A 27,356-nucleotide genomic window follows, 5' to 3' on the forward strand; every position below is an offset into this window, starting at 1 on the left:
AGGGAGGCAGCTAAGGCCCGGCGAGAAATCGAGCGAGGGGGACCCAGCACACCGTCTGCAGCTGCTGGGCCAGGTGCTAAGCCCCTTCGCTGCCCGGGGCCGGCAGGGCCGGCTGAGCCCACGCCCACCGGGAACTTGCGCTGGCCCGCAAGCCCCACACACAGCCCCAGTTCCCGCTGGCACCTCTCCCTCCACACCTCGCCGCAAGCTGAGGGAGCTGGCTTTGGCCTCGGCCAGCCCAGAAAGGGGCTCCCACGTGCAGCGGTGGGCTGAAGAGCTCCTCAGGCGCAGCCAGAGTGGAAGCCCAGGCCGAGGAGGTGCTGAGAGTGAGCAAGGGCTTCGAGGGCTACCAGCACGCTGTCACCTCTCACCAGCACTTTGGGAGACTGAGACAGGCAGATCACCTGAGATCAGGAGTTTGAGACCAGCCTGGCCAACATGGCAAAACCTCGTCTCTACTAAAAATACAAAAATTAGCTGGGCTCAGCGGCGGTCGCCTGTAATCCCAGCTACTCAGGAGGCTGAGGCAGGAGAATCACCTGAACCCGGGAGACGGAGGTTGCAGTGAGCTGAGATCACGCCACTGCACTCCAGCCTGGGCCACAGAGTCAGACTCCCTCTCAAAAAAAAAAAACAAAAAAACAAAAAAACAAAACGGCCAGGCACGGTGGCTCACACTTGTAATCCCAACACTTTGAGAGGCCAAGGTGGGCAGATCACCTGAGGTCAGGAATTCGAAACCAGCCTGGCAACATGGTGAAAAACCATCTCTGCTAAAAATACAAAAATTAGCCAGGTGTGGTGGGCACCTGTAATCCTAGCTACTCAGAAGGCTGCGACAGGAGAATCGTTTGAACCCAGGAGGTGGAGGTTGCAGTGAGCTGAGATCGCACCACTGCACTCCAGCCTGGGCAACAGAGCAAGACTCCATCTCAAAAAAAAAAAAAAAAAAGACGGTTTTTAATGGTCATAATCATGACATGGGGATTAAAGAAGGAAGAAAATTGGACCTTGAGAAACATATAGAGAGAGCTAATAAAACAGAGTCTATCTGAGCCAGTTTTCAGAATCTGTTTGGGACAGGCATATCAAAATAGGATGTGTGTGTGTCTGTGGGTAGGGGATGGTAGAAGAAATACATTCCTGAAAAGAATATTGTGGTAAGATCTTGTAAGCATGTCAGCTAGTAATTGTATACTGTCACTAATGGGAGCAGGCTTGTTCTGCAAGCTGAAATCATGATCAGCAGGTAATCAGATCTAGCGCTCTGGGGCTTCCCATGACTCAGTGATTGTTGTACACTAGAAACAAGGAGATGTTTTATTCTCTACTCATCTACTATCAGGGTTGGCCCGCTTCCCAAGATTTGTGGGGAGAGGGAGGAGGGCTGTGAGGTTCAGAGTGTTTTTTTCTTTGGTGATGGGACTCATGTTTCTGATCTCCTGAAATCCCTTCATCAATGTATTTGCTTTTCATTCTCTGAACTGGCTATAACTTTTTTTTTTTTTTTTTTTTTTTTTGGAGACGGAGTCTCGCTCTGTTGCCCAGGCTGGAGTGCAGTGGTGTGATCTTGGCTCACTGCAACCTCTGCCTCCTGGGTTCAAGCGATTCTCCTGCCTCAGCCTCCCAAGTAGCCGGGATTACAGGTGTGTGTCACCACATATGGCAATTTTTTTTTTTTTTTTTGAGTTGGAGTCCTGCTCTGTCGCCCAGGCTGGAGTGCAGTGGCATGATCGTGGCTTACTGCAACCTCCACCTCCCGGGTTCAAGCAATTCTCTTGTCTCAGCCTCCCGAGTAACTGGGACTACAGGTGCCTGCCACCACACCTGGCTAATTTTTGTACTTTTAATAGAGATGGGCTTTCACTATATTGGTCAGGCTGGTGTCAAACTCTTGACCTTAGCTGATCCACTCGCCTTGGCCTCCCAAAGTGCTGGGATTACAGATGTGAACCACCGCACCCAGCCAGCTAATGTTTGTATTGTTAGTAGAGATGGGATTTTCACCATGTTGCCTAGGCTAGCCTCTAACTCCTGGCCTCAACTGATCCACCCTTCTCGGCTTCCCAAAGTGCTGAGATTGCAAGCATGAGCCACCAACATGGCCAACGTGTGTGTGTGTGTGTGTGTGTGTGTGTGTTTTAACTCTTATTTTAGGTTCAGGGTTACATGAGCAAGTTTGTTACATAGGTAAATTGCATGTCAGTGGGGTTTGATCTACAGATTATTTCATCATCCAGGTAATAAGCATAGTACCAGATAGCTAGTTTTTCCACCATCCTCTTCCCACGATCCATCCTCAAGTCGGCCTCAGTGTCTGTTGTTGCCTTCTTTGTGTCCATGTGTACTTGATGTTTAGCTCCCATTTATAAGTGAGAACACGCAGGACTTGGTTTTCTGTTCCAGTGTTAGTTCACTAAGGATAATGGCCTCCGGCTTCATTCATGTCCCTGCAAAGGACATGATCTCATTCTTTTTATGGCTGCATTTTTTGACTTTTTAATGATACCCATTGTGACTGGTGTGAGATGGTATCTCATTGTGGTTTTGATTTGCATTTCTCTAGTGATTAGTAATGTTGAGCATTTTGTGGCTTGTTGGCCACATGTATGTCTTCTTTTGAAAAGTGTCTGTTCTTGTCCTTTGCTCACTTTTTAATGGGGTTGTTTTTTTGCTTGTAAATTTAAGTTCCTTATAGATTGTGGATATTAGACCTTTGTCATGAGTATAGTTTGCAAATAGTTTCAGGCCGGGCGCGGTGGCTCACACTTGTAATCCCAGCACTTTGGGAGGCCGAGGCGGGCGGATCACGAGGTCAGGAGATCGAGACCACGGTGAAACCCCGTCTCTACTAAAAATACAAAAAAAAAATTAGCCGGGCGTGGTGGCGGGCGCCTGTAGTCCCAGCTACTCGGAGAGGCTGAGGCAGGAGAATGGCGTGAACCCAGGAGGCGGAGCTTGCAGTGAACCGAGATTGCGCCACTGCACTCCAGCCTGGGCGACAGAGCGAGACTCCGTCTCAAAAAAAAAAAAAAAAAAAATAGTTTCTCCCATTCTGTAGGTTGTCTGTTTACTCTGTTGATAGTTTCTTTTGCTGTGCAGAAACTTTAGTTCAATTAGGTTCCATTTATGAATTTTTGTTTTTGTTGCAATTGTTTTTGGCATTTTTGTCATGAAATCTTTGCCCAGTCCTATGTCCAGAATGGTATTTCCTAGGTTATCTTCTGAGGTTTTTATGGTTTTAGGTTTTACATTGAAGTCTTTAATTGGTCTTGAGTTGATTTTTATATATGGTGTAAGGAAGAGGTCCAGTTTCAATCTTCCACATATGGCTAGCCAGTTATCCTGGAACCATTTACTGAATAGGGAGTCCTTTCCCCATTGCTTGTTTTTGTCAACTCTGTCAAAAATCAGATGGTTGTAGGTGTGTGGCATTATTTCTGGGCTTTCTATTCTGTTCCATTGGTCTATGTGTCTGTTTTGGTACTGCTACTGTGCTGTTTTGGTTACTGTACTGGCTGTGACTCTTGAGTTAGGTCCATTAGGTAACTCCGTGGGCATTTTTGATTAGGTAGCCGGGGGCCATGAGTTCAAATGCTTGAGATGGGCCAGGCAGGTAGCACAAGTGTGAAATGGAGTATGTGGCAAGTTGGAGAATCTATTTCTGATCAAAGGGGGACCCACTAGTCAGCTTCAGACAGTGGTCACTATATAAGTAGACTGGCTCCGGTGGTCAGATCTTCAGATAGTTTTTTAAACCTGAAATCTACTTTTTTTTTTTTTTTTTTGAGGCAGGGTCTTGGTTTGTTGCCTAGGCTAAAATGCAGTGGCACGATGATGGCTCACTGCAGGGTCGACACCCTGGGCTTAGCAATCCACCCACCTCAGCCTCCCAAGTAGCTAGGACTATAGCCATGTACCACTACACCCAGGTAATTTTTAATTTTTTTGTAGAGATGGGGCACACTTTTAAAAATGTGTGTAATTTTCTGATTTTAATTATTTGTAATTAATTTAAAAATTAAAAAAAAAATCACTTTGTAAGCCAACTATATAAGTATCAAACGAAACGAAGCTTCTGGTTTCATTCAGTCTCCCAATCCTGTCTCCTGGCTAAATTGATTTTCTGAAGGGAAAAACCCAACATTTATTCAAGTTACTTCAATTTATGGGTGGCTATATTATAAGGATGCATGTGACGATAAGATAAACAGGATTTTCAACCATGCAGCAAGGCCTCGTTGAAACCCAGGAACTCTGTACACAACCCAGGTCAAGGGAAGAACAAGGACAGCACATGCCTGATGCTTAGTGATAACTGGAAGATCCTTTCTCACCATCCGTGGTGTAACTTAAGCTTCTCAATTGGTGGCATGTTTCAGTATAAAGCACATGTAACTCACATTAATTTCTCTGGGAACTGTAGAATTCTTTACTGGTTCTCGGGGGTTCCTGTTGTACAAAGGCCTTCATTACTTTAGTTATACCCAAGTGAAAGGGGCATTTACCTTGTGACAAGTGGATTATAGGAGAAAAAGAGGAGATGGTAGGCCAGAGTGTGCTTAGAAGTCGTGCCCAGTGTTCTCATCAATGCCAGACATTACGGGCTGCCCTTCCATCAGCCATTCTACCCTTCCTCCTGCTAACAATATCCCAATTTTGTTCAGATATCAGGCCACTTAACATGTTTCAGGGAAAACTGGTTCCAGCCCAAAGCAGTGTGGACCTTGATTACATCAAACTGATCACGGTGAGTCCATTTTCCTTGCCAGAAATTAGTTTACGAGTGGACATGTATTTCACTTATGAGTACACAAGATACTGAGGAAAAGTCTAAGGGAGCTTCTGGGAAATTTTCCTTCTAATAAGAAGAGATTCAAGGCAGAAAGTAGACACTCTTTTGTTCCCCTGGTGTATCTTTATGGGGCACTTACAACTTTGGCAACCAGTTTGAGCTATACAGCATAAATATGCGAACAAAAGTCAACCTATAGAGGAAGAAAAAAGCAGAAAATTGGAAAACAAAACAAAACAGGTGCCTTAATGCTGTAATTGAGCAGTGAGTTAACCCAACCCTGAAACCATCCTACCTTTGAACTTACTGTGATATGAGATATGACCTTCTCCTTTTTTTTTTTTGAGATGGAGTCTCACTCTGTCACCCAGGCTGGAGTGCAGTGGTGTGATCTCGGCTCACTGCAAGCTCCACCTCCCAGGTTCAAGTGATTCTTCTGCCTCAGCCTCCCGAGTAGCTGGGACTACAGGCAGGCGCCACCACGCCCGGCTAATTTTTGTATTTTTAGTAGAGATGGGGTTTCACCATATTGGCCAGGCTGGTCTCGAACTCCTGACCTCGTGATCCACCTGCCTCGGCCTCCCAAAGTGCTGAGATTATAGGCGTGAGCCACAGCGCCCAGCCTACCTTCTCCTTTTTATTGATGCCATTTCTGGTTGGGTTTTCTGTTACTTTCTCCTAAAGCATCCTAACTGAAAAATGTATTATCAATGATTTTCCACTTAGAATATTGAAAAAACTGGCCAGGCGCAGTGGCTCACGCCTGTAATCCCAGCACTTTGGGAGGCCGAGGCGGGTGGATCACGAGGTCAGGAGATCAAGACCATCCTGGCTAACATGGTGAAACCTCGTCTCTGCTAAAATTACAAAAAATTAGCCAAGTGTAGTGGCGGGCGCCTGTAGTCCCAGCTACTTGAGAGGCTGAGGCAGGAGAATCGCTGGAACCGGGGAGTCTGAGGTTGCAGTGAGCCAAGATCGCGCCACTGCACTCCAGCCTGGGTGACAGAGTGAGACTGCATCTCAAAAAAAAAAAATAAAAAATATATTGAAAAAGCCAGCTTTCCCCTTAAGACTAGATTGTGTCCACAAAGAACTTACTAGAGGCAGGATATGAATGCTAATGTTGGCCTTTATGCTCAAAGAAAACGCCTCCACAGGTTACAACTGTCTGTGTGTGGAGGAACCTGCTGAAGGCGTGGGTGTGATCAGAGGTCTCACTGGTGGGAGAGGAGAGCTATTTTGGGTATTTGTGGTGGATTGGAAGCTGGTGCTCCATACCATATCCCTAGGTGTACTATGTGGGGAATCAAGTGCCATCGTGGAGGTTTTTTTTTTCTTTTTTTTCTTTTTTTTGAGACAGGGTCTCTGTTACTTGGGCTGGAATGCAGTGGTGTGGTCATAGCTCACTGTAGCCTCGAACTCCTGGACTCAAGTGATCCTCTTGCCTCAGCCTCTCTAGTATCTGAGACTACAGGTGCACACCATCATGCTGGGCTAATTTTTATATTTTTTGTGTAGACAGAGTCTCTCTATGTTGCCCAGCTGGTCTTCAACTCCTGGCCTCAAGCAATTCTCCTACCTCGTGATCCTCCTGCCTCAGCCTCCCAAGTTTCTGGGGTTTCAGGATGAGCCACTGAGACTGACCTTGCAGTCCTAGACTTAAATCACCATGCTTATTGAACTGTAAAGAGTCCAGATTATCAAAGGATCTCAATCCTACAAAGTACCTTTTGGCTGTGATCACTATTTGCAAGCCCAGTGCAGACACTGCTCCTCCAGGCTGGGTCTACCAGATCCCCGCCCCCTGTAGCCCCTACATTTCTTTCTATTTCCCCAGCAGCACCTCCTAAGTCTCTCCTCTATTAAAGTATTTGCTGCCGTTGTCCTTTCTATTTCCCTCCCACCTTCATTGCGTCCTTTTCCCTGCCCCGCAAGGGGGAATGAATAGCTGGCCAAATTACTGCTTTGGGGAATTGCTTTAGTGAATGTTGGAAAGGATAGACCAGAAACTAAGATGTTATTCTTCATTCCTTGCTTGTGGGGCTTGGGACCTCCATTATTTAGTGATTGGGTTCGGATTCTCCAGAATCATACTGGACTTGAGTACATTCCATTATTTCTTTGTTTTCATTCCAGAATTTTTGGTGCCTAATTTCTCTTTCCTCCCGCTGGACAACACAGTGGACACTCTTTTGCTTCAGTTACCTTCATAAACCTAACTTCCTCTTAGTCCCTCTTTACCATTCTCAACTGCTCACAAGGAGCTCCTTTATCCCATAATATTCATTTTCCTGACTTTTCATCAGAGGCCTGTTATTTTTCTTCCACCCTTCTGAGAGCGTCTGAGTGTGTACCTGGAACTGCAGTGGTCTCCTGGAACTCTCCTGATTTACTTGGGGGAAATAGCCACGTAGCAGTCTTCTGAATATAGTGCTTAATCTCCACCACTTTCGGCTCCCTGCAGAATGGCTACCAGCTCTCCAGTTTTCATATAAGCATTATGATATTAAAACCACTCAACAGTAGTTCTCCTTGTCAAAGAATTAGACTGAAAGAGTCTGTGTTCTTTTACACAATTGCAACTTTTATGAGAGAAATAACCTGCCAATCTTGTAGAGAACAAGTACTCAACCTACAGACATGGTGAATTCCTTCTAGCTTTTTGTCATTGACCTGTATGTGATAAAATCCTCTCATTCACCATCAATTAAGGATGAAATAAAGGAAAACATGAACGTATGTAAGGAGCGAGCCCTAATTTGGGATACAAGGGTGGTATAGGTCTTGACCTTCAGATTTAAATATGCCCATGAACTAGAATCTAAAAATGCTGTTTTCCCAGTGGCCGGGCACGGTGGCTCACGCCTGTAATCCCAGCATTTTGGGAGGCCGAAGTGGGCGGATCACCTGAGGTCGGGAGTTCAAGACCAGCCTGACCAATATGGAGAAACCCCGTCTCTACTAAAAATACAAAATTAGCCAGGCATGGTGGTACATGCCTGTAATCCCAGCTACTTGGGAGGCTGAGGCAGGAGAAGCGCTTGAACCTGGGAGGCGGAGGTTGCGGTGAGCCGAGATAGTGCCATTGCACTCCAGCCTGGGCAACAAGAGTGAACTCCGTCTCAAAAAAAAAAAAAAATAATAAATAAAAATAAAAATAAAAATGCTGTTTTCCCATATGGACCTGCATATTCTTGGTTCTCCCTACTTAAAATAAGAACAGGAGGAAAATACTTAATCTATGCTGAAATTACTAACTATGATTATTATAAACATCTGTTATGGGGCAAATTTCACCTACCAAGCTGGGGCCAAAATATAGCTAGTGAGGACAATATTTCTTTTTCTAGTCCCTTTCAGCTCCTGCCTCCCTCTTCCCAGTGTCAATTTGCACCTATTGGTGTCTCCTTGTTTTGTGCTGGGTTGGTCAAGCATCCAGGCCCTTGTGGGAAAAACAGGTAGGATTCATTGCAAGCAAGGCCTGAGAGGTGAATGGTGGGGGAGAGGCACAGTCTCTGTTCCTTGCCTGCCCTCTTGGAAGGTGTCAGAGACCCATGGTTAGAACGGTGAGGCCAGAAACAGAGGAGTTGGCTTCATGAGACTTTGAGGCATTCCCAGCAAGAGGTGAGAGCAAGAAACCACAAAAGTATTTATGAGAGACTTTGGGAATCTTTAGGCACAAGCAGAATTGCTTAGGAACAAAGCATGACTGTGCACAGAATTCTTCTCAGCTGTGGTACCCAGTGGACCAGAGACTCTAGGAGCATCAGCAGTCTGCAGGCTTGGCACAGACCTGGCTTTCTTTATGGGCACTGTCAGCAGCAGCAAGGATATGGCTCTGTCTTGAGAGTGCTGACCGAAGCAGATGCTGATGGAGAGGGTGTTGGAGAATCACATGAACGTCAACACTTGCTCAAGAAATAACCAACCAACAAGCTATAAATGATACTGGTATGTTGCACTCCCTTCAGTTTTGTGGTAATGAAGGTACATAAAGGTTAAACACATTTTCAAGGGTTCTTATGACAAATTCAGAATTGGAATCTGGAGCCCTGTTGCTCCAGTCTCTGGGTTACCCATAGCAAGTGTGGTTATTTCTAAAAATATGCAACATATGGTTGTGCTGGGAGAGAGCGTGCCCTGGAGATGCTGCAGAGGCTTCTCGAATGGAGCAGAAAATGGGTACAAGATGGAGGGGGTGGGTTGCTGCTGCCAGCACAACCCTGCTACCAGGTATCCTGGTTACCCCAAGAGGGGCTCTTTCCTGCTCGGCACACACAAAACTGAAAGTGAGTGTCAAGCAGCGCAGCCTTTATTTCATGGCCACGGAATGGGAGAAGTGGGAGCACAGCTCACGAATCAACTTCTTGGCTCCTGGGAACTGGGAAGTTCCGCATATAGGGTATTCTTGATGAAGGGGCTGAGCATTAAGATCGAGGAGAGGTATATTTATGCTTTTTCTTGGGAAGGGACAGAGATTTACTTGGAATCAAGGAGCCGCCTCCCTTTTGTCCTGTTTTGGTTTCCTCCTGTTGTTGTCATGGTAATTGTCAACTGTCATGGCGCCCCTGGGAGTGTCATTTAGTATGGAAATTGGATTATAATGAAGTTAGAGGTTCTTCAGAGGTGGAGTAAGCTGCCTAAGAAGGAACGTCTGACCACAGACATCCTGTTTTCTTTGTTTTCTTTTTTCTTTTTTTTTTTTTGAGACAGAGTCTTGCTCTGTCACCCAGGCTGGAGTGCAGTGGCACGATCTTGGCTCACTGCAACCTCCGCCTCCCAGGTTTAAGCAATTCTCCTGCCTCAGCCTCCTGAGCAGCTGGGATTATAGGCGCGTGCTACCACGCCCGGCTAATTTTTGTATTTTTAGTAGAGATGGGGTTTCACTATGCTGGCCAGGCTAGTTTTGAACTCCTAACCTCAGGTGATCCCCCCACCTCGGCCTCCCAAATTGCTGGGATTACAGACCTGAGTCACCGCGCCTGGCCCCTGTTTTCTGAAAATATGCAGAGTCAAAGCAGAGTAGGAATTTTGCTAAGTCACATAGGCATTGCATTGGGCAACAAAAGCAGGGTAGGGGTCCACCTAAGTCACATAGGCCCTGCAATGCCTTTGTGACTCAATGCAATGGGTAACAGCCCCAGTGTGGTATCCACAGAGTAGTGATGGCAGGCATACAATGCTTCTCCAGCAACCGAGCAACTTGCGCTCTGAATTCGAGAAGCAGGCTACACTGAATACATTGGAGCAGCACTCATTTTATCTTCTGAGATCTGCCATTGATGTTGGTGGTGGCCAAAAAAAAAAAAAAAAATGCCCAATGGAAACACTGTCGGTATTCGACATGATCTTTGACTCAACAGTGGAGAGTTGACAACTCTGAACCCTTGAATGATTTGTTCATCACCTAAATCCTAATTCAAGGAAGGGAACTGTGGTTGGGAATGGTTAGGCCAACCCCAAGGAGCTATTGGTATCATACATCTGGAGTTCTTCAAGCTACTACAGGCAACAGAGTTTAGTAGTCTGAGTGTGAACCCCAGGGTTCTATCTGTGGGGTCAAAGCCCAACTCCACTATTTTATACACCTGGTAGTCTTGGGCAAATTATTTAATTTCTCTTGGCTTCAGGTTTCTCAGCATAAAATGTTAAATGTAATAGTGTCTCTGTTTTAGAGTTATTGTGAGGTTTAATGTGGCTCACGCCTGTAATCCTAGCACTTTGGGAGGCTGAGGCTGGTGGATCACCTGAGGTCAGGAGTTCAAGACCAGCACGGCCAACATGGCAAAACCACGTTTCTATTAAAAACAAAAAAATGGGCTGGGCATGGTGGTACACACCTGTAATCCCAGCTACCCAAGAGGCTGAGGCAGGAGGATTGCTTGAACCCAGGAGGCAGAGGTTGCAGTGAGCCGAGATCGTGCCATTGCACTCCAGCCTGGGTGACAAGAGTGAAACCCCATCTCAAAAAAAAAAAAAAGAAAAAAAAGTAATAAATTATTACTTCATATGGATTCTTGGCACATATAAGTACCTGATAAATGTTAGATGTTATTTTAAGTGTTAGCAGACGATTCTAGGGAGTTTCCTCTGTGACATGAGAATCTGATTCTGGGTATCTTAGGCTCCGTTTTTTCTACTCCCTCCTAGAACAACAGCTAAAGGAACAAGATTGCAGACAGGGTGGGAAGCTTTCTTGTGTGACCACCTAGCAGCAGGGAGGAGGCCTGGGATGTGTGCCTGGATCCTAGTGCTCTTGTGTGGGGCTTCGGTGGGCTCTGCTGTGAGGTGGGTTGGCTAGTCTGGTTTCTGGGTCCCTTGCGCTCATATCCCTGGAATTGGAGCTGACCCTATGTTTTGTTCTTTGGTTTTTACTCAGGTCCTGGTGCTCCTTTTTGTGATTCAGGTCTCCTTGGTGTGCCTGTCTGAATCTCACCTCCAGCATCCATCTGATTCCTGGCATAGACTGAACACCCCTGTACCACTATGATGACCTCTGGTTCTTAACTCAGCTACCTCCCTAATCCTCTATAGCATGTGTGGTGACCTCTGGGTCCCAGCCAAGGGAAGCTAAGAAGGCATGACTAAGCCCCATTTCCACCTAACCACCATGAACCATCATTTTTAATTTGCTGAGCCGTGTCCTGCCCTGCCCTTCCTTTCTCTTCCTTTTCTTTTCTTTTTTCTTTTCTTTTCTCCTTCCCTCCCTCTTTCTTTCTTTCTTTTCTTTCTTTCTTTCTTTCTTTCTCTTTCTTTCTTTCTTTCTTTTTCTTTCTTTCTTCTTTCTTTCCTTCCTTTCTCTTTCTTTCTCTCTCTCTTTCTTTCTTTCTTTCTTTCTTTCTTTCTTTCTTTCATGAGCCATCACACCCAGACTGAAAGAGAATTTTCTAAGTCACAGATAAATAAAAACTTTATTCACTACACTACAGGAAAAATTGAATTGCCCTTCTATTCTCTCTTCAGAAAATGATATCCCCAAATTGGCATAATATGAAGAGTCAAAGACTATACAGTGAAAAGATCAGAAAAAATGGTTTAGGCTGGGTGAGTTGGCTCATGCTTGTAATCCCAGCACTTTGGGAGGCTGAGGTGGGCGGATCACTTGAGGTCAGGAGTTCGAGAGCAGCCTGGCCAACATGGCAAAACCCTGTCTCTACTAAAAATACAAAAATGAGCCAGGCGTGGTGGTGCACACCTGTAATCTCAGCTATGTGGGAGGCTGAGGCAGGAGAATCGCTTGAACCTGGAAGGCAGAGGTTGCAGTGAGCTGAGATCGCACCACTGTACTCTAGCCTGGGCAAAAGAGCTGAGAAGACTCTGTCTCAAAAAAAAAAAAGAAAAAGAAAAAAAAGAAAGAAAGAAAATGTGGTTTTAGAAAGGTATGCTATGAAGTTAATAAATAAAAAAATTATTTTTTCTGTATTGTAGTATGTGTGAGATAAAATTTGGGATTTTGAGGGGATTTCTTTTCGTTTACTAAATACGCATTTACTTGTATAATTTGTTTTAATTCACAATTTGTTTTTTGTGGGGTTTTTTTGTTTTTTTTTTTTCAAGACAGGGTCTCACTTACATTGCCCAGGCTGGGGTGCAGTGGTGCAATGTCAGCTCACTGCAGCCTCAACTTCCTGGGCTCAAGTGATCCTCTCACCTCAGCCTCCCAAGTAGCTGGGAATACAGGTGCGCACCACCACACATGGCTACTTTTTGTATTTTTTGTAGGGATGGGGTTTTGCCATGTTGCCTGAGTTGGGCTGGAACTCAAGTGATCCACCTGCCTCGGCCTCCCAAAGTGCTGGGATTACAGGCATAAGCCACCATGCCTAGCCTCACAATTTTTTTCTTAAAGAAATTCCTCAAACTTGTAGAAGCTTCAGGACCCCCAAAATACTAAATCTGTTCCTGATGGGAGCTACGTGGCGCATAGTCTGATTTACAGTGGCCACCAGTGGATATTGGGGCATACCTATGGAACATGTCCTGTTGGTGAGTGCCATTTGTCATTTGTATCACTGTAAAACAAACAATATGAAAAAATTAAGAACCACTGCTTTAGACAGCAGAAGCAAACAAGTAACTTTAACAGAGAGTGATTAGCACTATCTGAATACAGAGTTTATTATTGCTATGTATTTGCTTATGCATTTACCATATATATATGTTTATATATTGGTATGACACCATGGATATGTGTTCTGGTTACCAATTGCTCTATAACAAATTACAGAGATGAAATATTTGGCTGCTCTCCAGTTACAAAACAAAATATCTTAAAACAACAATCATTTTTTTATGTCTTACTATAGCTTGCCTTCTTGGAGGGTGATCAGGATAAGCTCGAAAGATAAATATTTGCCAGGCTGACCTAGTGGCAGTGGCATTACACACAATATTTGAGTCTGGGCAAAGAACTGTTGGGAAAATGAAAAGATGGAACTCGTATTCTGAGCATTTATAATTGAAGACAGACCCCAAGAATATTTGGGAACGGGAGAAATGGTGTGAGGCTGGAAGTATTTGAGGTGAGTACAGATTTCACCATCAAAGTATAATAATGAAATGACTCTAGTGGCAGTGAACCCAAGAATTAAATAAGTTACAACGTGGACAGTGGCTCTAAGGACATTGTCAAGGTGCAGTGTTTCTTCCTCCCAACGAGCCAGCCAGTTTTTAGAAGTTAGGAATGAAGCTTGAGTGTGAGTTGGAAGAAAGATTTGGCTGCTCTCCGGTTATAAGAACAGTATGTTGGCTATAATGAGGCCAATGTAGATATTGTCTTAATCTTAAAAGAGGCCAAGATATGCAGTTCCTTCTATGAAGTCTGGATTTCCCACTGATTTCAAAGGCATTCCTGAGGGCAGGCAAGTTATGAGAAACACATTAGGCGTGGTCCAGATAGGCTGTCCAAGGAGGATACCATTCAGTACCCCGTGTTCAGAGGAGGCTAAAGCACACGGCTGTGTTCGCTTCAAGCTGCAAGCATATTTTCTGTGTCATGGTGTTTACTTTCACTCCTTTATTTTTTTGTTTTTATTTATTTATTTCTTGTTTAGCTCTTGTTGCCCGGGCTGGAATGCCATGGCACGATCTTGGCTCACCGCAACCTCCACTTCCCAGGTTCAAGTGATTCTTCTGCCTCAGCCTCCCGAGTAGCTGGAATTACAGGCATGCGCCACCACGCCCAGCTAATTTTGTATTTTTACTAGAGACGAGGTTTCTCCATGTTGGTCAGGCCAGTCTCAAACTCCCAACCTCAGGTGATCCGCCTGCCTCGGCCTCCTGAAGTGCTGGGATTACAGGCGTGAGCCACTGCACCTGGCCACTCCTTCATTTTTATTTTTGAAAATGTACTATAGGATATTATATTGTGCCTAGAGTTCCTGCCAGTGTTCTTTTGTATGAGAATTGTAATTAAAAAACCAGTATCTATCTACTTTTCCAAACATAAACAAGTCCAGTTTCTGGATTTGAACTTTTGTCCCTCCTGCTACTAAATCATTTTAGTAACCACAAGACACCTATGAACTCTATAAAAGTCAGTCGTTCAAGTAGGAGCTACCAATTGCATCTAGGACAGTGCCGGTTATCTTGATCATGGGTGGGCCCTAAATCTGGACTTTGTCCTCTCCAGCTATTCAAAACAGTCTTCTGGACATCCAGAAGCTATGCTTCTAGCTATTTAGTTGTCTGTAGAAGGTGATTATAGAGTTTTCAGTGCCTAGCCACAATGCCAGTGTGTTATCTGAAGATACGCAGTTAAGAACATGGGCTCCAGCCTGACCAACATGGTGAAAGCCCATCTCTATTGAAAATACAAAAAGTAGCCGGGTGTGGTGGCATGCACCTGTAATCCCAGCTACTCCGGAATGCTGAGGCAGGACAATCGCTTGAATCCGGGAGTCGGAGGTTGCAGTGAGCCGAGATTACGCCATTGCATTCCAGCCTGGGTGACAAGAGTGAGACGCTTTTTTTTTTTTTTTGATACAGAGTCTCACACTGTCGCCAGGCTGGAATGCAGTGGTGCAATCTTGGCTCACAGCAACCTCCGCCTCCCAGGTTCAAGTGATTCTCCTGCCTCAGCCTCCCAAGTAACTGGGACTATAGGCGCGTGCCACCACACCCAGCTAATTTTTTGTATTTTTAGTAGAGACGGGGTTTCACCATATTAGCCAGGGTGGTCTTGATTTCCTGATCTTGTGATCTGCCTGCCTCGGCCTCCCAAAGTGCTGGGATTACAGGTGTGAGCCACCGCGCCCAGCCTGAGACCCTGACCCTGTCTTAAAAAAAAAACAAAAAAACATGGGCTCTCGCCAGGCGTGGTGGCTCATGCCTGTAATCCCAGCTCTTTGGGAGGCCGAGGCAGGTGGATCGCAAGGTCAGGAAATCGAGACCACCCTGGCTAACATGGTGAAACCCCATCTCTACTAAAAATACAAAAAATTAGCCATGTGTGGTGGCATGTGCCTGTAGTCCCAGCTACTCGGTCTCAAAAAAAAAAAAAAAAAAAAAAAAAAGAACATGGGATCTCAGAACAGACAGAATTCGGTGGTTCAAATTTCAGCTCTTCAATTTACTAGTCATTTGGCCTTGAAGAAATTAAGTAACATTTTAAAGTCCCCGTTTCTATAGAATGCTAATGGTGAGGATGATGTCAACAATCCTTGCCTCATGAAAGTATTTTGTAGATTAAATGAAATTATGAACAGGTATTATTACTAATTGTGTTCTTGCTCTTTAATCCCTTCGTAGACTTAAAAGAGCTGTTTTATTGGAGCATTAATCATGATGGCTATCATTTATTGCCATGTGCCAGCACTGGGCTAAATACTTTCTCTATGTGATCTATAATCATAATGAAAAATGCAAGGAAGAGACCTTTACTTTACAGCAGAGGAAACTGAAGGTCAGAGAGGTTAATGATCTTGGTCATAAAACCAAGATGTAGATAGAGCTGGGGTGCGAACTCAAAGCTGCTGTTCTTTCCACTAAGCCCTACTGATGCTCACGTATCTCAGTCTAAGTCGTTGCCCCTGCAGAGGAATGCAGCTAGGAAGGTCATTATTTCCCTCTTGCATTAACCAGAGACAGCTGTCTATCCCTTACTCTAGAAAAAAAAGAACACCTGATATTAAGTAGTAAACCCAGGCAGAAACCCATCTACTCACAGTGTTTCATATGGGGCTAATGCATGCCTTTGAAGAAGCCCGCAAGTCTCAACATGAACGGCTGTGCCAGAGAGGTATGCACCCATGTCCAGGCTCTTACAGCAAATATTAGCCACAGAAACCCTTGATTATTTTTTTCTTTTTTTTCCAAGATGGAGTCTTGCTTTGTTGCCCAGGCTGGAGTGCAGCGGGTGGGATCTTGGCTCACTGCAACCTCCGCCTCCCGGGTTCAAGTAATTCTCCTGCCTCAGCCTCCGGTATAACTGAGATTACAGGCACATGCCACCATGCCTGGCTAATTGTTGTATTCTTAGTAGAGACAGGGTTTCACCACGTTGGCCAGGCCAGGTCTCGAACTCTTGACCTTGTGATCCGCCCCCCATTGACCTCCCAAAGTGTTGGGATTACAGGTGTGAGCCACCGCACCTGGTAATTCTTGATGTTCTTAATTTAATCTCCCTTAGAAGTTCTATCCCAATGACCCTGAATCACTAGCTTTGGATATAAATAAAATTTTTCTGCCAGTCAATAACCCAGAGTCCCTATTCTATTCTTCTCTTCTATTTACTTACTTTTCAAGTACAAAGATAAAGCCAAGACCAGAGTCCGTTTTCTTGTCCACACTACTCCAGCAGATACTCCGATTTCCCTCTGTCCCTACAAAATATTTCCTCCCTGGCCCCTCCCCCAAAGGAAGCCTCGCCTGTGGCAAATCAGTTCATTAGCAAAATCACTGTACAACTTCTGGGACAAATCAATGGTCTCTACCCCTCCGGTCAATGAACGGAGCCTACGGAGTCCATCATGAGAATATTGGCGACTGGGTCAAGCTCGTTGCTTTGTAGTACCTCCAGTGCTTCAGGTCTCTGAGGCCAATTTCCCAGCCCTGTTCTGCTTTTTGTAACCTGGGCCCTGAAGCAGCTCTGCCTGCATCCAGAACTCCACATAGTCTCAGAGAAACAACTTCTTCATTTCTGTCAGCCATTCTTGCACTAGAAAATACACACCTTCAGGAGCAACAGTTTGCAAGCATGGTGTAGCTTAAACAAAACTTCCAGGAAACATATCACTGAAAAGATAACAAGGTCTGCAGAGATGCGGTTTGCCCGCAACATAGACAGCCTTTTTCGTTCTCGGAGAGTGTAGTTTATCTCATTTCAGCCTCAGCAATATCCAACACCTTTTCTATTGACAACACTGCTTTATATTTGTCTTTGGCTTTTCTCTACTCTGACCTTGCCCCATCCATCTGATATCACCCCAGGCAAGAGAGTGGTTTCCACTAAAGGATATCTAAATCTCTACCTCTCACAGGGAGGAACTTTCCTTCTATCTTTTTTCTTTTTTTTGCCACCTAGGCTGGCGTGCAGTGGTGTGATCTTGGCTCACTGCAGCTTCGACCTCATGGGCTCAAGCAATCCTCCCACCTTGGCCTCCTCAGTAGCTGGGACTACCGGTGCGTGCCTGGCTAATTTTTGTATTTTTTGTAGAGACAGGCTCTCATTATGTTGCCCAGGTTGGTGTCAAACTCCTTAGCTCAAGGGATCCACCCCCTTTGGCCTGCCAAAGTGCTGGGACTATAGGCATAAGCCACCGCGCCTGGCCCATTCCTTCTATCTTACACCATCTCCATGAAGGTTAAAATGATTGTAGGGCAAGTTCTTGTCGGTTCTCATATTCTCAGTACCCCGTGCTTTCCCATAGAAGAGTTATAAGAAGGAAAGTCTCCCTGAGAGGTGGCAGGGAAAAATTTTCCTTAGGAATCACTGACTTTTTTCTGGAAAGCAAAAAATTAATTAATTCTTTTTTTTTGAGCTGGTGGTGTTAGGCAGCAATCTTTTTTGAATGGTATTGCTCCTTGCGGAGCAGGGCTAACTCACAGGCAGTGTACCCAGGGTCAGCCTATGTTTTTTTTTTTGAGATGGAGTCTCACTCTGTCATCCAGGCTGGAGTGCAATGGCACAATCTCAGCTCACTGCAACCTCCGCCTCCCAGGTTCAAGTGATTCTCCCACCTCAGCCTCCCAAGTAGCTGGGATTACAGGCACCCGCCATCACGCCCAGCTAATTTTGGTATTTTTGTGGAGATGGGGTTTCACCATGTTGGCCAGGCTAGTCTTGAACTCCTGACCTCAGGTGATCCTCCCACCTCGGCCTCGCAAAGTGCTGGGATTACAGGCGTGAGCCACCACACCCAGCCTTTTTTTTTTTTTTTAAATAAGAGTTTGACCTCTGTTGATTCAGGCCTAGTAACCACAGATGGGGGAGAGAGTGGGTTTGGGAGCCAAGACAGGCAGAACACCAAAAAGAGAAGAACATAGGCAAGGAAAAAAAAAAAGAAAAGAGAAAAGCAAAGCAAAACACGAAACACATGGGGTAGCAGCCTAGATTAGTAGATAGAATTGAAGTCCTTAAAATCGAAGGCACAGTGAGAGAAACCATAATGTCTTCTACTACATGTAAGATGTTTAATACCTTCCAAAGGAGTGCCTATACTAAGCATAGAGGGTGATTTGGCTTAGGTGAACACTGCAGTTTGGTAAGGATTCAGGTAGCTTTTTGTTTCATTGACTGTATCAACCTTAATTTAGCAAACGGCCTATGCTGTGCTGTTTGTAAATGGTTTCTTTTTTCTATGTGCCTAAGCAAATGTTTTTTAGTGAGTAAATGACAGTAAATAAATCTTTGTAGAACAATCCTTGTGAAGATTTTTTTGCCCTTCTTCTTCTCCTCCTCCTTCTTCTGCTTCTGCTTCTTCTTCTTCCTTTTCAATACTATGTTTTTTAGGCCAATGATAAAACAGAAAATGTCTTGACAAAGTGAGCTCTCCAAATCATGTATCACAAGGACATAAGAGGAATATCACTTAACAAGTTAATAAAGAGCCTGCCATCAATATGAAGGAGGGGGAAGGGTAACTGTTCTTTGGACTGTGGAGGTGGTTCAAGTCCCAGAACTAGAACCTTAGTAACTCAAAGAATATTGCCAAGAACATGTATACCATTATCCTCCTAGATTTATGTGACAATGAGAACAAACTCCATATTCTGTTGAAATATATTTGGATGGGCCGCAATGGCTTACGCCTGTAATCCCAGCACTCTGGGAGGCCGAGGCGGGTGAATCACGAGGTCAGTAGTTCAAGACCAGCCTGGCCAAGATGGTGAAATCCCGTCTCTACTAAAAATACAAAAATTAGCAGTGTGTGGTGGCGGGGGACTGTAGTCCCAGCTACTCGGGAGGCTGAGGCAGAGAATTGCTTGAACCCGGGAGGCGTGAGCCACCACACCCTGCCTGGAATGGTATTTTGAAAGCTTCAATAACACCAATGCTTTTCTAGAGATCATGCAGGCTGTGAATTTTAGACTTATGAGAAGACCTGGACAAAACAGCTGTTTGTACACCCAGACATCTGTTTTTACTGGAGAAGAGGAATTTCTAATGCAGCTGGCAGTATGGTAAAAATCCAAAGGGATCATGTTTCACAGACGCCTCCACGGGCTGACTTGTATTTTAAAAAGTGACCTGAACTTTCTACTGGATGTCACTGGATCCCCAGAAGAAGGTTCATCACAATTAGGAAAGAACCTGCCACGATTCATTTTCCGATTAGAGTGCTTTCTGGCATGCCTCTGCAAGGTGCTAGGAGCACAGGGCCAGGGTATACACAGTTGAGAAGATGGGGGAGGGTCTCATAAGTAGATGGGGAGCGAATGCAAACAAACCTTAGGATGGTGGGGGGGAGGGGAAGCAACAGCAGGGACCTGGGTGAGGAGAGAAAAGATCAAGAGGAAAAGAAAAGCAGGGCACTGGCAACAGCTTGAGGGTTGGGTGGGGAGACAGGAGGGGAATGGTTGTGATGAGGAGGGGGCGATGAAAAGGAGAGAAGGGGTGCGAAAGCCACCTCACGTGCAGGACGCACGAATCAATGATTAGAGATGTAAAGCGAATTGGGAAGGAGGGACTTAGTTCTCTGGAGATCCCCTCTGCGTTTGCATAGCCTGGCCCAGCGCTAAGGGGGTGTGGTGCTGAGCTCAGGGAGGTGGGGGTGTGAGACGGCGGCGGCAGGGACACCCCCGCCCCAGTCCAACCAGAAGCTTGGAGCGGTGGAGACAGATCTGCAGGCGGGCAAGGCGGGGGCGGAGCGAGCGAGCGATGGGCGGGGCGGGGGCGGAGGGAGGGCGAGGGGATACGGGTCGAGGACGGCGTTAGGACCCGCCGGCCCCTCGCCGGCTCCCGGGAGGTTGATAAAGCGGCGGCGGCGTTTGACGTCAGTGGGGAGTTAATTTTAAATCGGTACAAGATGGCGGAGGGGGACGAGGCAGCGCGAGGGCAGCAACCGCACCAGGGGCTGCGGCGCCGGCGGCGGACCAGCGACCCAAGCGCCGCGGTTAACCACGTCTCGTCCACGACCTCGCTAGGTACGGGCCAGCGGGGCAGAGGCCGCGGGGCCTTGCTGGGGAGAGGACGCTAGCTGCTCGGGCTCGCGGGCACCGGCCGCAGGCGGCGGGGTCGGAGTCCGCGGCTGGTTCAGGTCTCCTCCCGCTGCCGCGCCTGCCCGCCGGGCCTAGCCTCAGCCGCGCCCCGCGCTCCCGCAGCGCGCGGCCTGAAAAGGCGGCTCGTGGGCCGCGGCTCCAGTAGCTGCTGGGAGAACCAGTGGCGCGCGCGTCTGCGCCCAGCCCGGCCCCCTGCCCGCCAGCCCGCCGCGTGGCTGCCTTCGTGCCCGCCCCGACCTTAGGGGGCGGCCTTGAGCCGTGGCCGCCTGCCCGGGGCGGGGGAGGTCGGCTGTGGCTCCGCTCTGTCCGGCGAGCTCCGGACGCGGCGGGGCGATCCGTTAGCTGGCGGGCGCTCGCTGTCCCTTGCGCGGACAGGGAAGGGGTGGCCGGGGCACGATGGGCCCCGCGGAGGAGGAGGTCGCGCGGGGAGCAGACACCTTGCTGCCGGGTCCGAAAGCTCCTTAGACACCCTTCCTGGAGGGAACCGCAGTCCGCAGGCCAGGGCTCTGTCCCCGGGCTCGCGTTTCGGGGCTCCTCGGCTCCCGAACCCATTCGCGCGGGTTGTGCGTGGCTAGGGTGCAAGTCCGGATTTTCGTGTCAAACTGAGGTTATGAGCCGTTTACGAGTCACTTGGACGATAGTAAGGCCTGATCACTCTGAAAGTGTCTGTGGTGTGAAGTCACCTGATCCTTGGCTCCCTGATTTTGCCGAATGTGAGCTCCTACTGTACGTGTACCAGGAGCGCCCCTGCCCCCTCGAAGACACAGTTGCGTTGGCAGCGCAGTGTTGTGTATCCCTCTCACTCATAACACCCCTATTTATAGGAGTTTAGCATTTGATCTCTCACTGTGGTGCGAATTGATAGCATGAAATCCTGATTGAAAATTTTGATGGTACTTAAGAAAGGCATAAAGTTTTTTCAAAGGCTTATAAATAGTAAAAGCCTACGGTTTGGTAAGTACAGCCAAGATAAGAGTTTATTATTAAATACACTAAATACGAGCTCATGTCTTAAGATTTCTTTTTTTACAGTGTGTAAAGGTTTTGCTGGATAAAATGTAAAACATTTTGGTATGATATTAACCACAAGGACTCACTTTAATAGGAAAGTTTATTTGAAATATACTTCATCATTCCTGGTAGTCCTTGGCGCATGTCAGAGGTGCTGACAGACTGGAGCTTTGCTAAGGGAAAAAGAAGAGGAAATAAAGCTTATTTTATTATTGTCTGCCAACCAAAACACTTGGCTGTTTGTACAATGGTAGTACTCTGTAGAATAAAAAACTAACAAAGAAGCAGCTTCGCCTTAGATCTGTGCTGGTTGGATTTAAGTAATTAGTTGTTTTGGAATGCGGATGGATTAATTTCGCTCTTTTGGTTGGACCCTAGGGGAAGAAGTGTGTGTTCTTTTCTTTCTTTCTTTCCTTTTTTTGAGGTAAGCGTTTTAGATGCAGTTTCAAAATATTCTATGTATTTACCTTATTAAAAGAAACATAAATTTATATTTCATTTATGGTTATGAACGTTTTTGTGCTGTGGTATCTTGAGAAGAGATGATACTCTTCAGATTGTTGTTGAAATAGGGCCCACCATTTATTATTTAATAAATGCTTTTGTCTACTACTCATAGGTTTTTGTCCTTTTTTTTTTTAGGACGGATCAGGAACACCTTCACTTGATAGCCATTCCTAGCAAATGATTGCCTAAAACAGTTCCTGTACCTGCTAATTTGCTCCGAGTCACTCATTAATGAGTTAAAAGCTAAATGAACTTGGTAGGATTTGTGTTTAAAGTGAGAAGAAACAGACTGAATGAAAAGGACTTATCTATTTTTGACTGTGTGGAAACTCTTTGTCTCCCTCTGCTTCCTGGAGAAATGGCTTCAAAAACCAAGTTGGGGTCAAGTGTCACTTTAGTAGTTTAGTGTTAGGAAGAGGCTTTGTGTTTATTCTTTTAGGAATGTAGGATCTTTAGAAAGCAAATAAGTACTCATTTTATTGGCTTTTTAAGTTGATAGGATTCTGTAGATATGATTAAATCTATTTAGTAAAGTGTTTTGAAATTCTTCGAAATTATTTAGGGAGAAGGAGCTGCCTTACAGTAAAGATATTATAGGGAAAAGAAACCCTGAGTGAAAATAAGATTATGGCCTTAAGTCGAGTGCACATAGGTGTATTTCAGGATTCGTTTTTCTGTGACTGTATTGTAACTTTAAAGTTTTGGAATACTCACAAGTATAAGTAACTTTCTTGAAATTGTTAGACCTTTTCCAAAATTAGGCTTTTTCCACAGTTGGTATTAGGTAGCTAGCTGCTAAGAGTATAGGGAGACTGATTAACTAGTTTGATGACGTTGGAGTTCAACATATATTTTTTAAATTTTGGGACTTCGTAGGAAGATGTATTAAAAAATTGTTTGTGGTCATTTGGAAGACCTGTTTGACACACACAATTGTCAGCAAAGCTGTTTGGCAGGCTCTTAAAGTTAAGAGCTAGAAACGTAACGCATAGGAGTAGAAGTTAAACTTTTTTTTGGTAATGGTGGTTTAGAGCTTTACAGCGCAAGGATTTTCTCCAGATAGGTGCAGGGAAGCAGCTTTCTTCTTTTCTTTCTTCTTTTTAAAGTGTAATGGTATTCTGATTCTGTAGACATTTTGGGTTTTCAAAGTCCAGGTGTATTATTTACTTTTTAGAAAATTTGCGAGTTATTTACTTTAAGGAACGTAGATGTGAACATAGAATAACTGAACTTGATTCCACAGTGAATTCATTACTCTAGTAGGTTTACTCCTATCCGTTAGTCCTCCACACCACACATGATACACAACACTCGAGGGCTTTCTGTGTGGCTTTAAAAACGGATAGCAGGCTGAGTGCGGTGGCTCACGCCTGTAATCCCAGCACTTGCGGAGGCCGAGGCAGGTGGATCACCTGAGGTCAGGAGTTCGAGACCAGCTTGACCAACATGGAGAAACCCCGTCTCTACTAAAAATACAAAATCAGCCGGGCGTGATGGCGCATGCCTGTAATCCCAGCTACTTGAGAGGCTGAGGCAGGAGAATCACTTGAACCTGGGAGGCAGAGGTTGCAGTGAGCCGAGATTATGCCATTGCACTCCAGCCTGGGCAACAAGAGCGAAACTCTGTCTCCCCAAAAAAAAGGATAGCAGGAAGAAAATACCAACCTGAAAATATGATGGCAATAGGATAATACTTGGTAGATATTATACAAAGAACAATTAGTAAAGGAAGTAGAACAATTCTGTTTGTTATGGTCATGGAGAAGCATGAAGTATTCAGAAGTGCAAAGCCAAAATAACTTTTACAAATGATTTTCCAGGTTATGGAACGTGTCTCTCTGTGCTTGGGTATATACACATATTGCTAAACTTGGATACAGTTTTGTAAAAATGTGTGTATTTAAGTAGCCACCTTCACTACCTACTCAGACAAATGGCTGTATGGTGTATGGTGGGATGATAGTTACTAGAAACAACTTTTAAGTCATAAAAGACTAACATCCTCTGTTTTCCCAAGAAGATAATATGTACTTTTGATTGACCTTGGATTTGGTCTTCTGACCAGTAGAAGTAGAATGTAGGGGATTCCCTTGCTAAGCTGCTAGCTTAATAAAAAGTATTCATACAACTCCTGTTCATACAACTTTATGATTGGCACCCAAACAACCACTTAGAGGCTAGCTGGATATCCTGCTGGCCAGTAACTCTAATAACTTGTTGGAGAAGTATGTAACTGGTGAAAGATACTTATCTAGGATCTCTAGTACATTTTATCTTTTATTGCAAAGATGCTCTGATTGTGGCGGCAATGCTGCTTTAATCATAGGGAGGATAATGTAGTGGGAAAAGAACGAGGAATCACGTGAGTGATTTCACTTAAGTCCTCTGAGCTTTGAGCCCTCATATACAGTAGTGATAATCCGTAACAAGGCTGTCGTGGGAAACAGATGATAGGGTGCAAGTGTTTTGTAGTACTTTACAGTTTGTAAAACTGTCTTAAGGCACAGTAACATATATGTAAGAATGTACCAGTGTGGCTACTTGTGTTATGCTATTATGTATAACGTGTATATTTGCAATAAAAAGTTATAATTTTTTCCTGTGGACAGAGATTTAGTTTGGGCAAGGGTAGTAGGCAAGTTTTAAATTTTAGCTGCAAAATGCTGATAATATGTTCATGATAGGGTTATTGCAAGTATCAAATGTGTTAAAAGTGTTTAACCCAGTGCCAAATATTCTGTTGGAGGTGGTTATTACTATAATGGGTGGTTATTTAAGATGAGACTTTGAACTAAAAAGTAATTTTCTTTTTTTTTTTTTTTTTTTTTGAGACAGAGTCTCGCTCTGTCGCCCAGGCTGGAGTGCAGTGGCGCAATCTCGGCTCACTGCAAGCTCCGCCTCCCGGGTTCACGCCATTCTCCTGCCTCAGCCTCTCCGAGTAGCTGGGACTACAGGCGCCCGCCACCACGCCCGGCTAATTTTTTTGTATTTTTAGTAGAGACGGGGTTTCACCGTGGTCTCGATCTCCTGACCTCGTGATCCGCCCGCCTCGGCCTCCCAAAGTGCTGGGATTACAAGCGTGAGCCACTGCGCCCGGCCTAAAAAGTAATTTTCAAAATAGGTAACTTGGAAGGTGGTTTGTTCAGTTATTAACATAAGATGTTATTATTCATGCTTCTTAGCTATATTCATTTTATTAAATGTGCATTTTAGACAATTTAATCCTGTGGCAAAGTAGTTCTTCTGAAATTGTTTATTTCAATTGCAGGATTTCATATGAGTTAATTTCACAGTTTAAGGTTATGGCAGTTTCCAAGTACAGTTGTCCCTTGGTATCCATGGGAAATTAGTTCCAAGACCTCCCTCTGATGACAGAATTCAAGGATGTTCCAGTCCCTGGAACATGGTATAGTATTTGCATATAACCTACGTACATCCTCCCGTACACTTTAATCTCTACACTATAATACCTAATACAATGTAAATCATTGTTATACTGTATGCTTAGGGAATAATGACAAGAAAAAATTGTACATGTTCAGTACAGATGCAATTAAACAATTTTTCTGTTCCTGGTTGGTTGAATTCATGGATGTAGAGCCCATAGATATGGAGGGCTGACTTGACTGTATCGTGCATTGGCTTTTCAAACAGTAAATCTGCAAAATCTAACTTGGGTCTGTTATGCACAGGATTGCAAAAAAAAAAAACAAAAACCCAATTAACATGAAATCATACTAACAGTGAATCTCGTAAAAACCATATTTTTCCCTTCATTTAATCCTTTAGAATGGAGTCAGGGACAGTGATTAGAACTACATCCATCTTTAACATTTTAACTTGAGTTCTGTAAACTTCCTATGATTTTGAAATGGATTTAGAATGGAGACTTGGATTTTAATACTAGGTCTGTAATGTTTTATTTTTATTTATTTATTTATTTTGAGACAGAGACTCCCTCTGTCACCCACGCTGGAGTACAGTGGCATGATCTTGGCTCACTGCAATCTCCACCTCCTGGGTTCAAGCGGTTCTTGTGCCTCAGCCCCTGAGTATCTGGAACTACAGGCACGTGCCACCACGTCCAGCTAATTTTTGTATTTTTAGTAGAGATGGGGTTTCACCATGTTGGCTAGGCTGGTCTCGAACTCCTGACCTCAGGTGATCCACCCACCTTGGCCTCCCAAAGTGCTGAGATTACAGGCACGAGCCACTGCACCCTGCCTGGGTCTGTAATGTTTTTCTGTAACATTTTTTTTTTTCTTCCCAGTGGTTAATATCTACCCTAGCACACTTACAGTAGTTTTTTTTTTAAATTTTGTTTTGTTTCCATGTTTTTTGAAACGAGGTCTTGCCCTGTTGCCCAGGCTGGAGTGCAGTGGTGTGATCACTGCAGTTTTGACCTCCCTGGCTTAAGTAATCTTCCTGAATCAGCCTCTTCAGTAACTAAGACTACAGGAGTGTGCCACCACACCTGGCTAGTTTTTAAAATTTTTTGTGGAGATGGGGTCTCCCTGTGTTGTCCAGGTTAGTCTCAAACTCCTGGACTCAAGTGATCCTTCCGTCTCGGCCTCCCAAGTGTTGGGATTACAGGCATCAGCCACCACACCCAGCCATTTCTTTCTTTCTTTTTTTTTTTTTTTAAATAGATAAAACCTATAAATGCAGTTTAGAAATTTGAAAGCCTCCTACAAAGAAACTCGTTAAAGGAGGAAAGTTGGCACAGTAAATGGGAAGCTTTTTTAAAATTTCAATGAATGAATTTGTGGGATGCCAAAAGTTGGTTTTAATTCACCTTTATCAGAATGGGGGAGTTGATTTTTGCCATTTCCTAATCTTTTTTATCTTTTTATATTTTTTTCCTTAAATTTTTTTTTTCCTCCCAGAGATGGGGGCTAGCCTTGTTGCACAGGCTGGAGTGCAGTGGCTCAATCATAGCTCGCTGCAACCTTGAACTTCTGGGGTGCACCCCCCACCCCCGCCATTTCAGCTTTCTATGTAGCTAGGTCTACAGGCTTGCACTACTACCCCTCCTGGGTCAGGGGTTGATTTTTTTGTCTTGTTTTGTTTTGTTTTGAGTTTGAGTCTCACTCTGTTGCTCAGGCTGGAGGTGCAGTGGCACAGTCTTGGCTCACTGCAGCCTCCACCTCTGGGTTCAAGAGATTCTCCTGCCTCAGCCTCCCAAGTAGCTGGGACTACAGCTGCCCGCTACCACGCCTAATTTTTGTGTTTTTTAGTAGAGACGGGTCTTACCACGTTGGTCAGGCTGGTCTCATCTGACCACAAGTGATCCGCCCACCTTGGGCTCCCAAAGTGCTGGGATTACAGGCATGAGCCACTGTGCTGGCTGGGTTGATTTTTTTTTTTTTTTTTTTTTTTTTTT

At 45.0% G+C, this 27,356-nt stretch overlaps 1 protein-coding gene across 7 annotated transcripts in view; it reads left to right on the forward strand.

Annotated features, from left to right (window-relative positions):
* The window catches only part of ATL2 (atlastin GTPase 2), a 117,068-nt gene that overhangs the window by 6,735 nt on the left and 82,977 nt on the right, over positions 1-27,356 (forward strand). For 2 of the 7 annotated variants that reach the window (XM_032176754.2, XM_032176756.2), the window contains exon 1: positions 20,250-20,380. The exons of 1 other annotated variant lie outside the window; for it this stretch is intronic. In XM_032176754.2, coding sequence (XP_032032645.1) covers positions 20,263-20,380 — 118 coding nt within the window. In that variant the 5' untranslated portion in view covers positions 20,250-20,262. Of the gene's footprint in view, positions 1-20,249; positions 20,381-20,812; positions 21,410-27,356 lie in introns of those variants that run through there. 4 more of the 7 variants (XR_009209945.1, XM_032176755.2, XM_032176757.2 and 1 more) reach the window with 3 other exon arrangements.

This window comes from Hylobates moloch, unplaced genomic scaffold (assembly GCF_009828535.3).
Source record: "Hylobates moloch isolate HMO894 unplaced genomic scaffold, HMol_V3 SCAFFOLD_15, whole genome shotgun sequence".
Lineage (NCBI taxonomy): Eukaryota > Metazoa > Chordata > Mammalia > Primates > Hylobatidae > Hylobates > Hylobates moloch.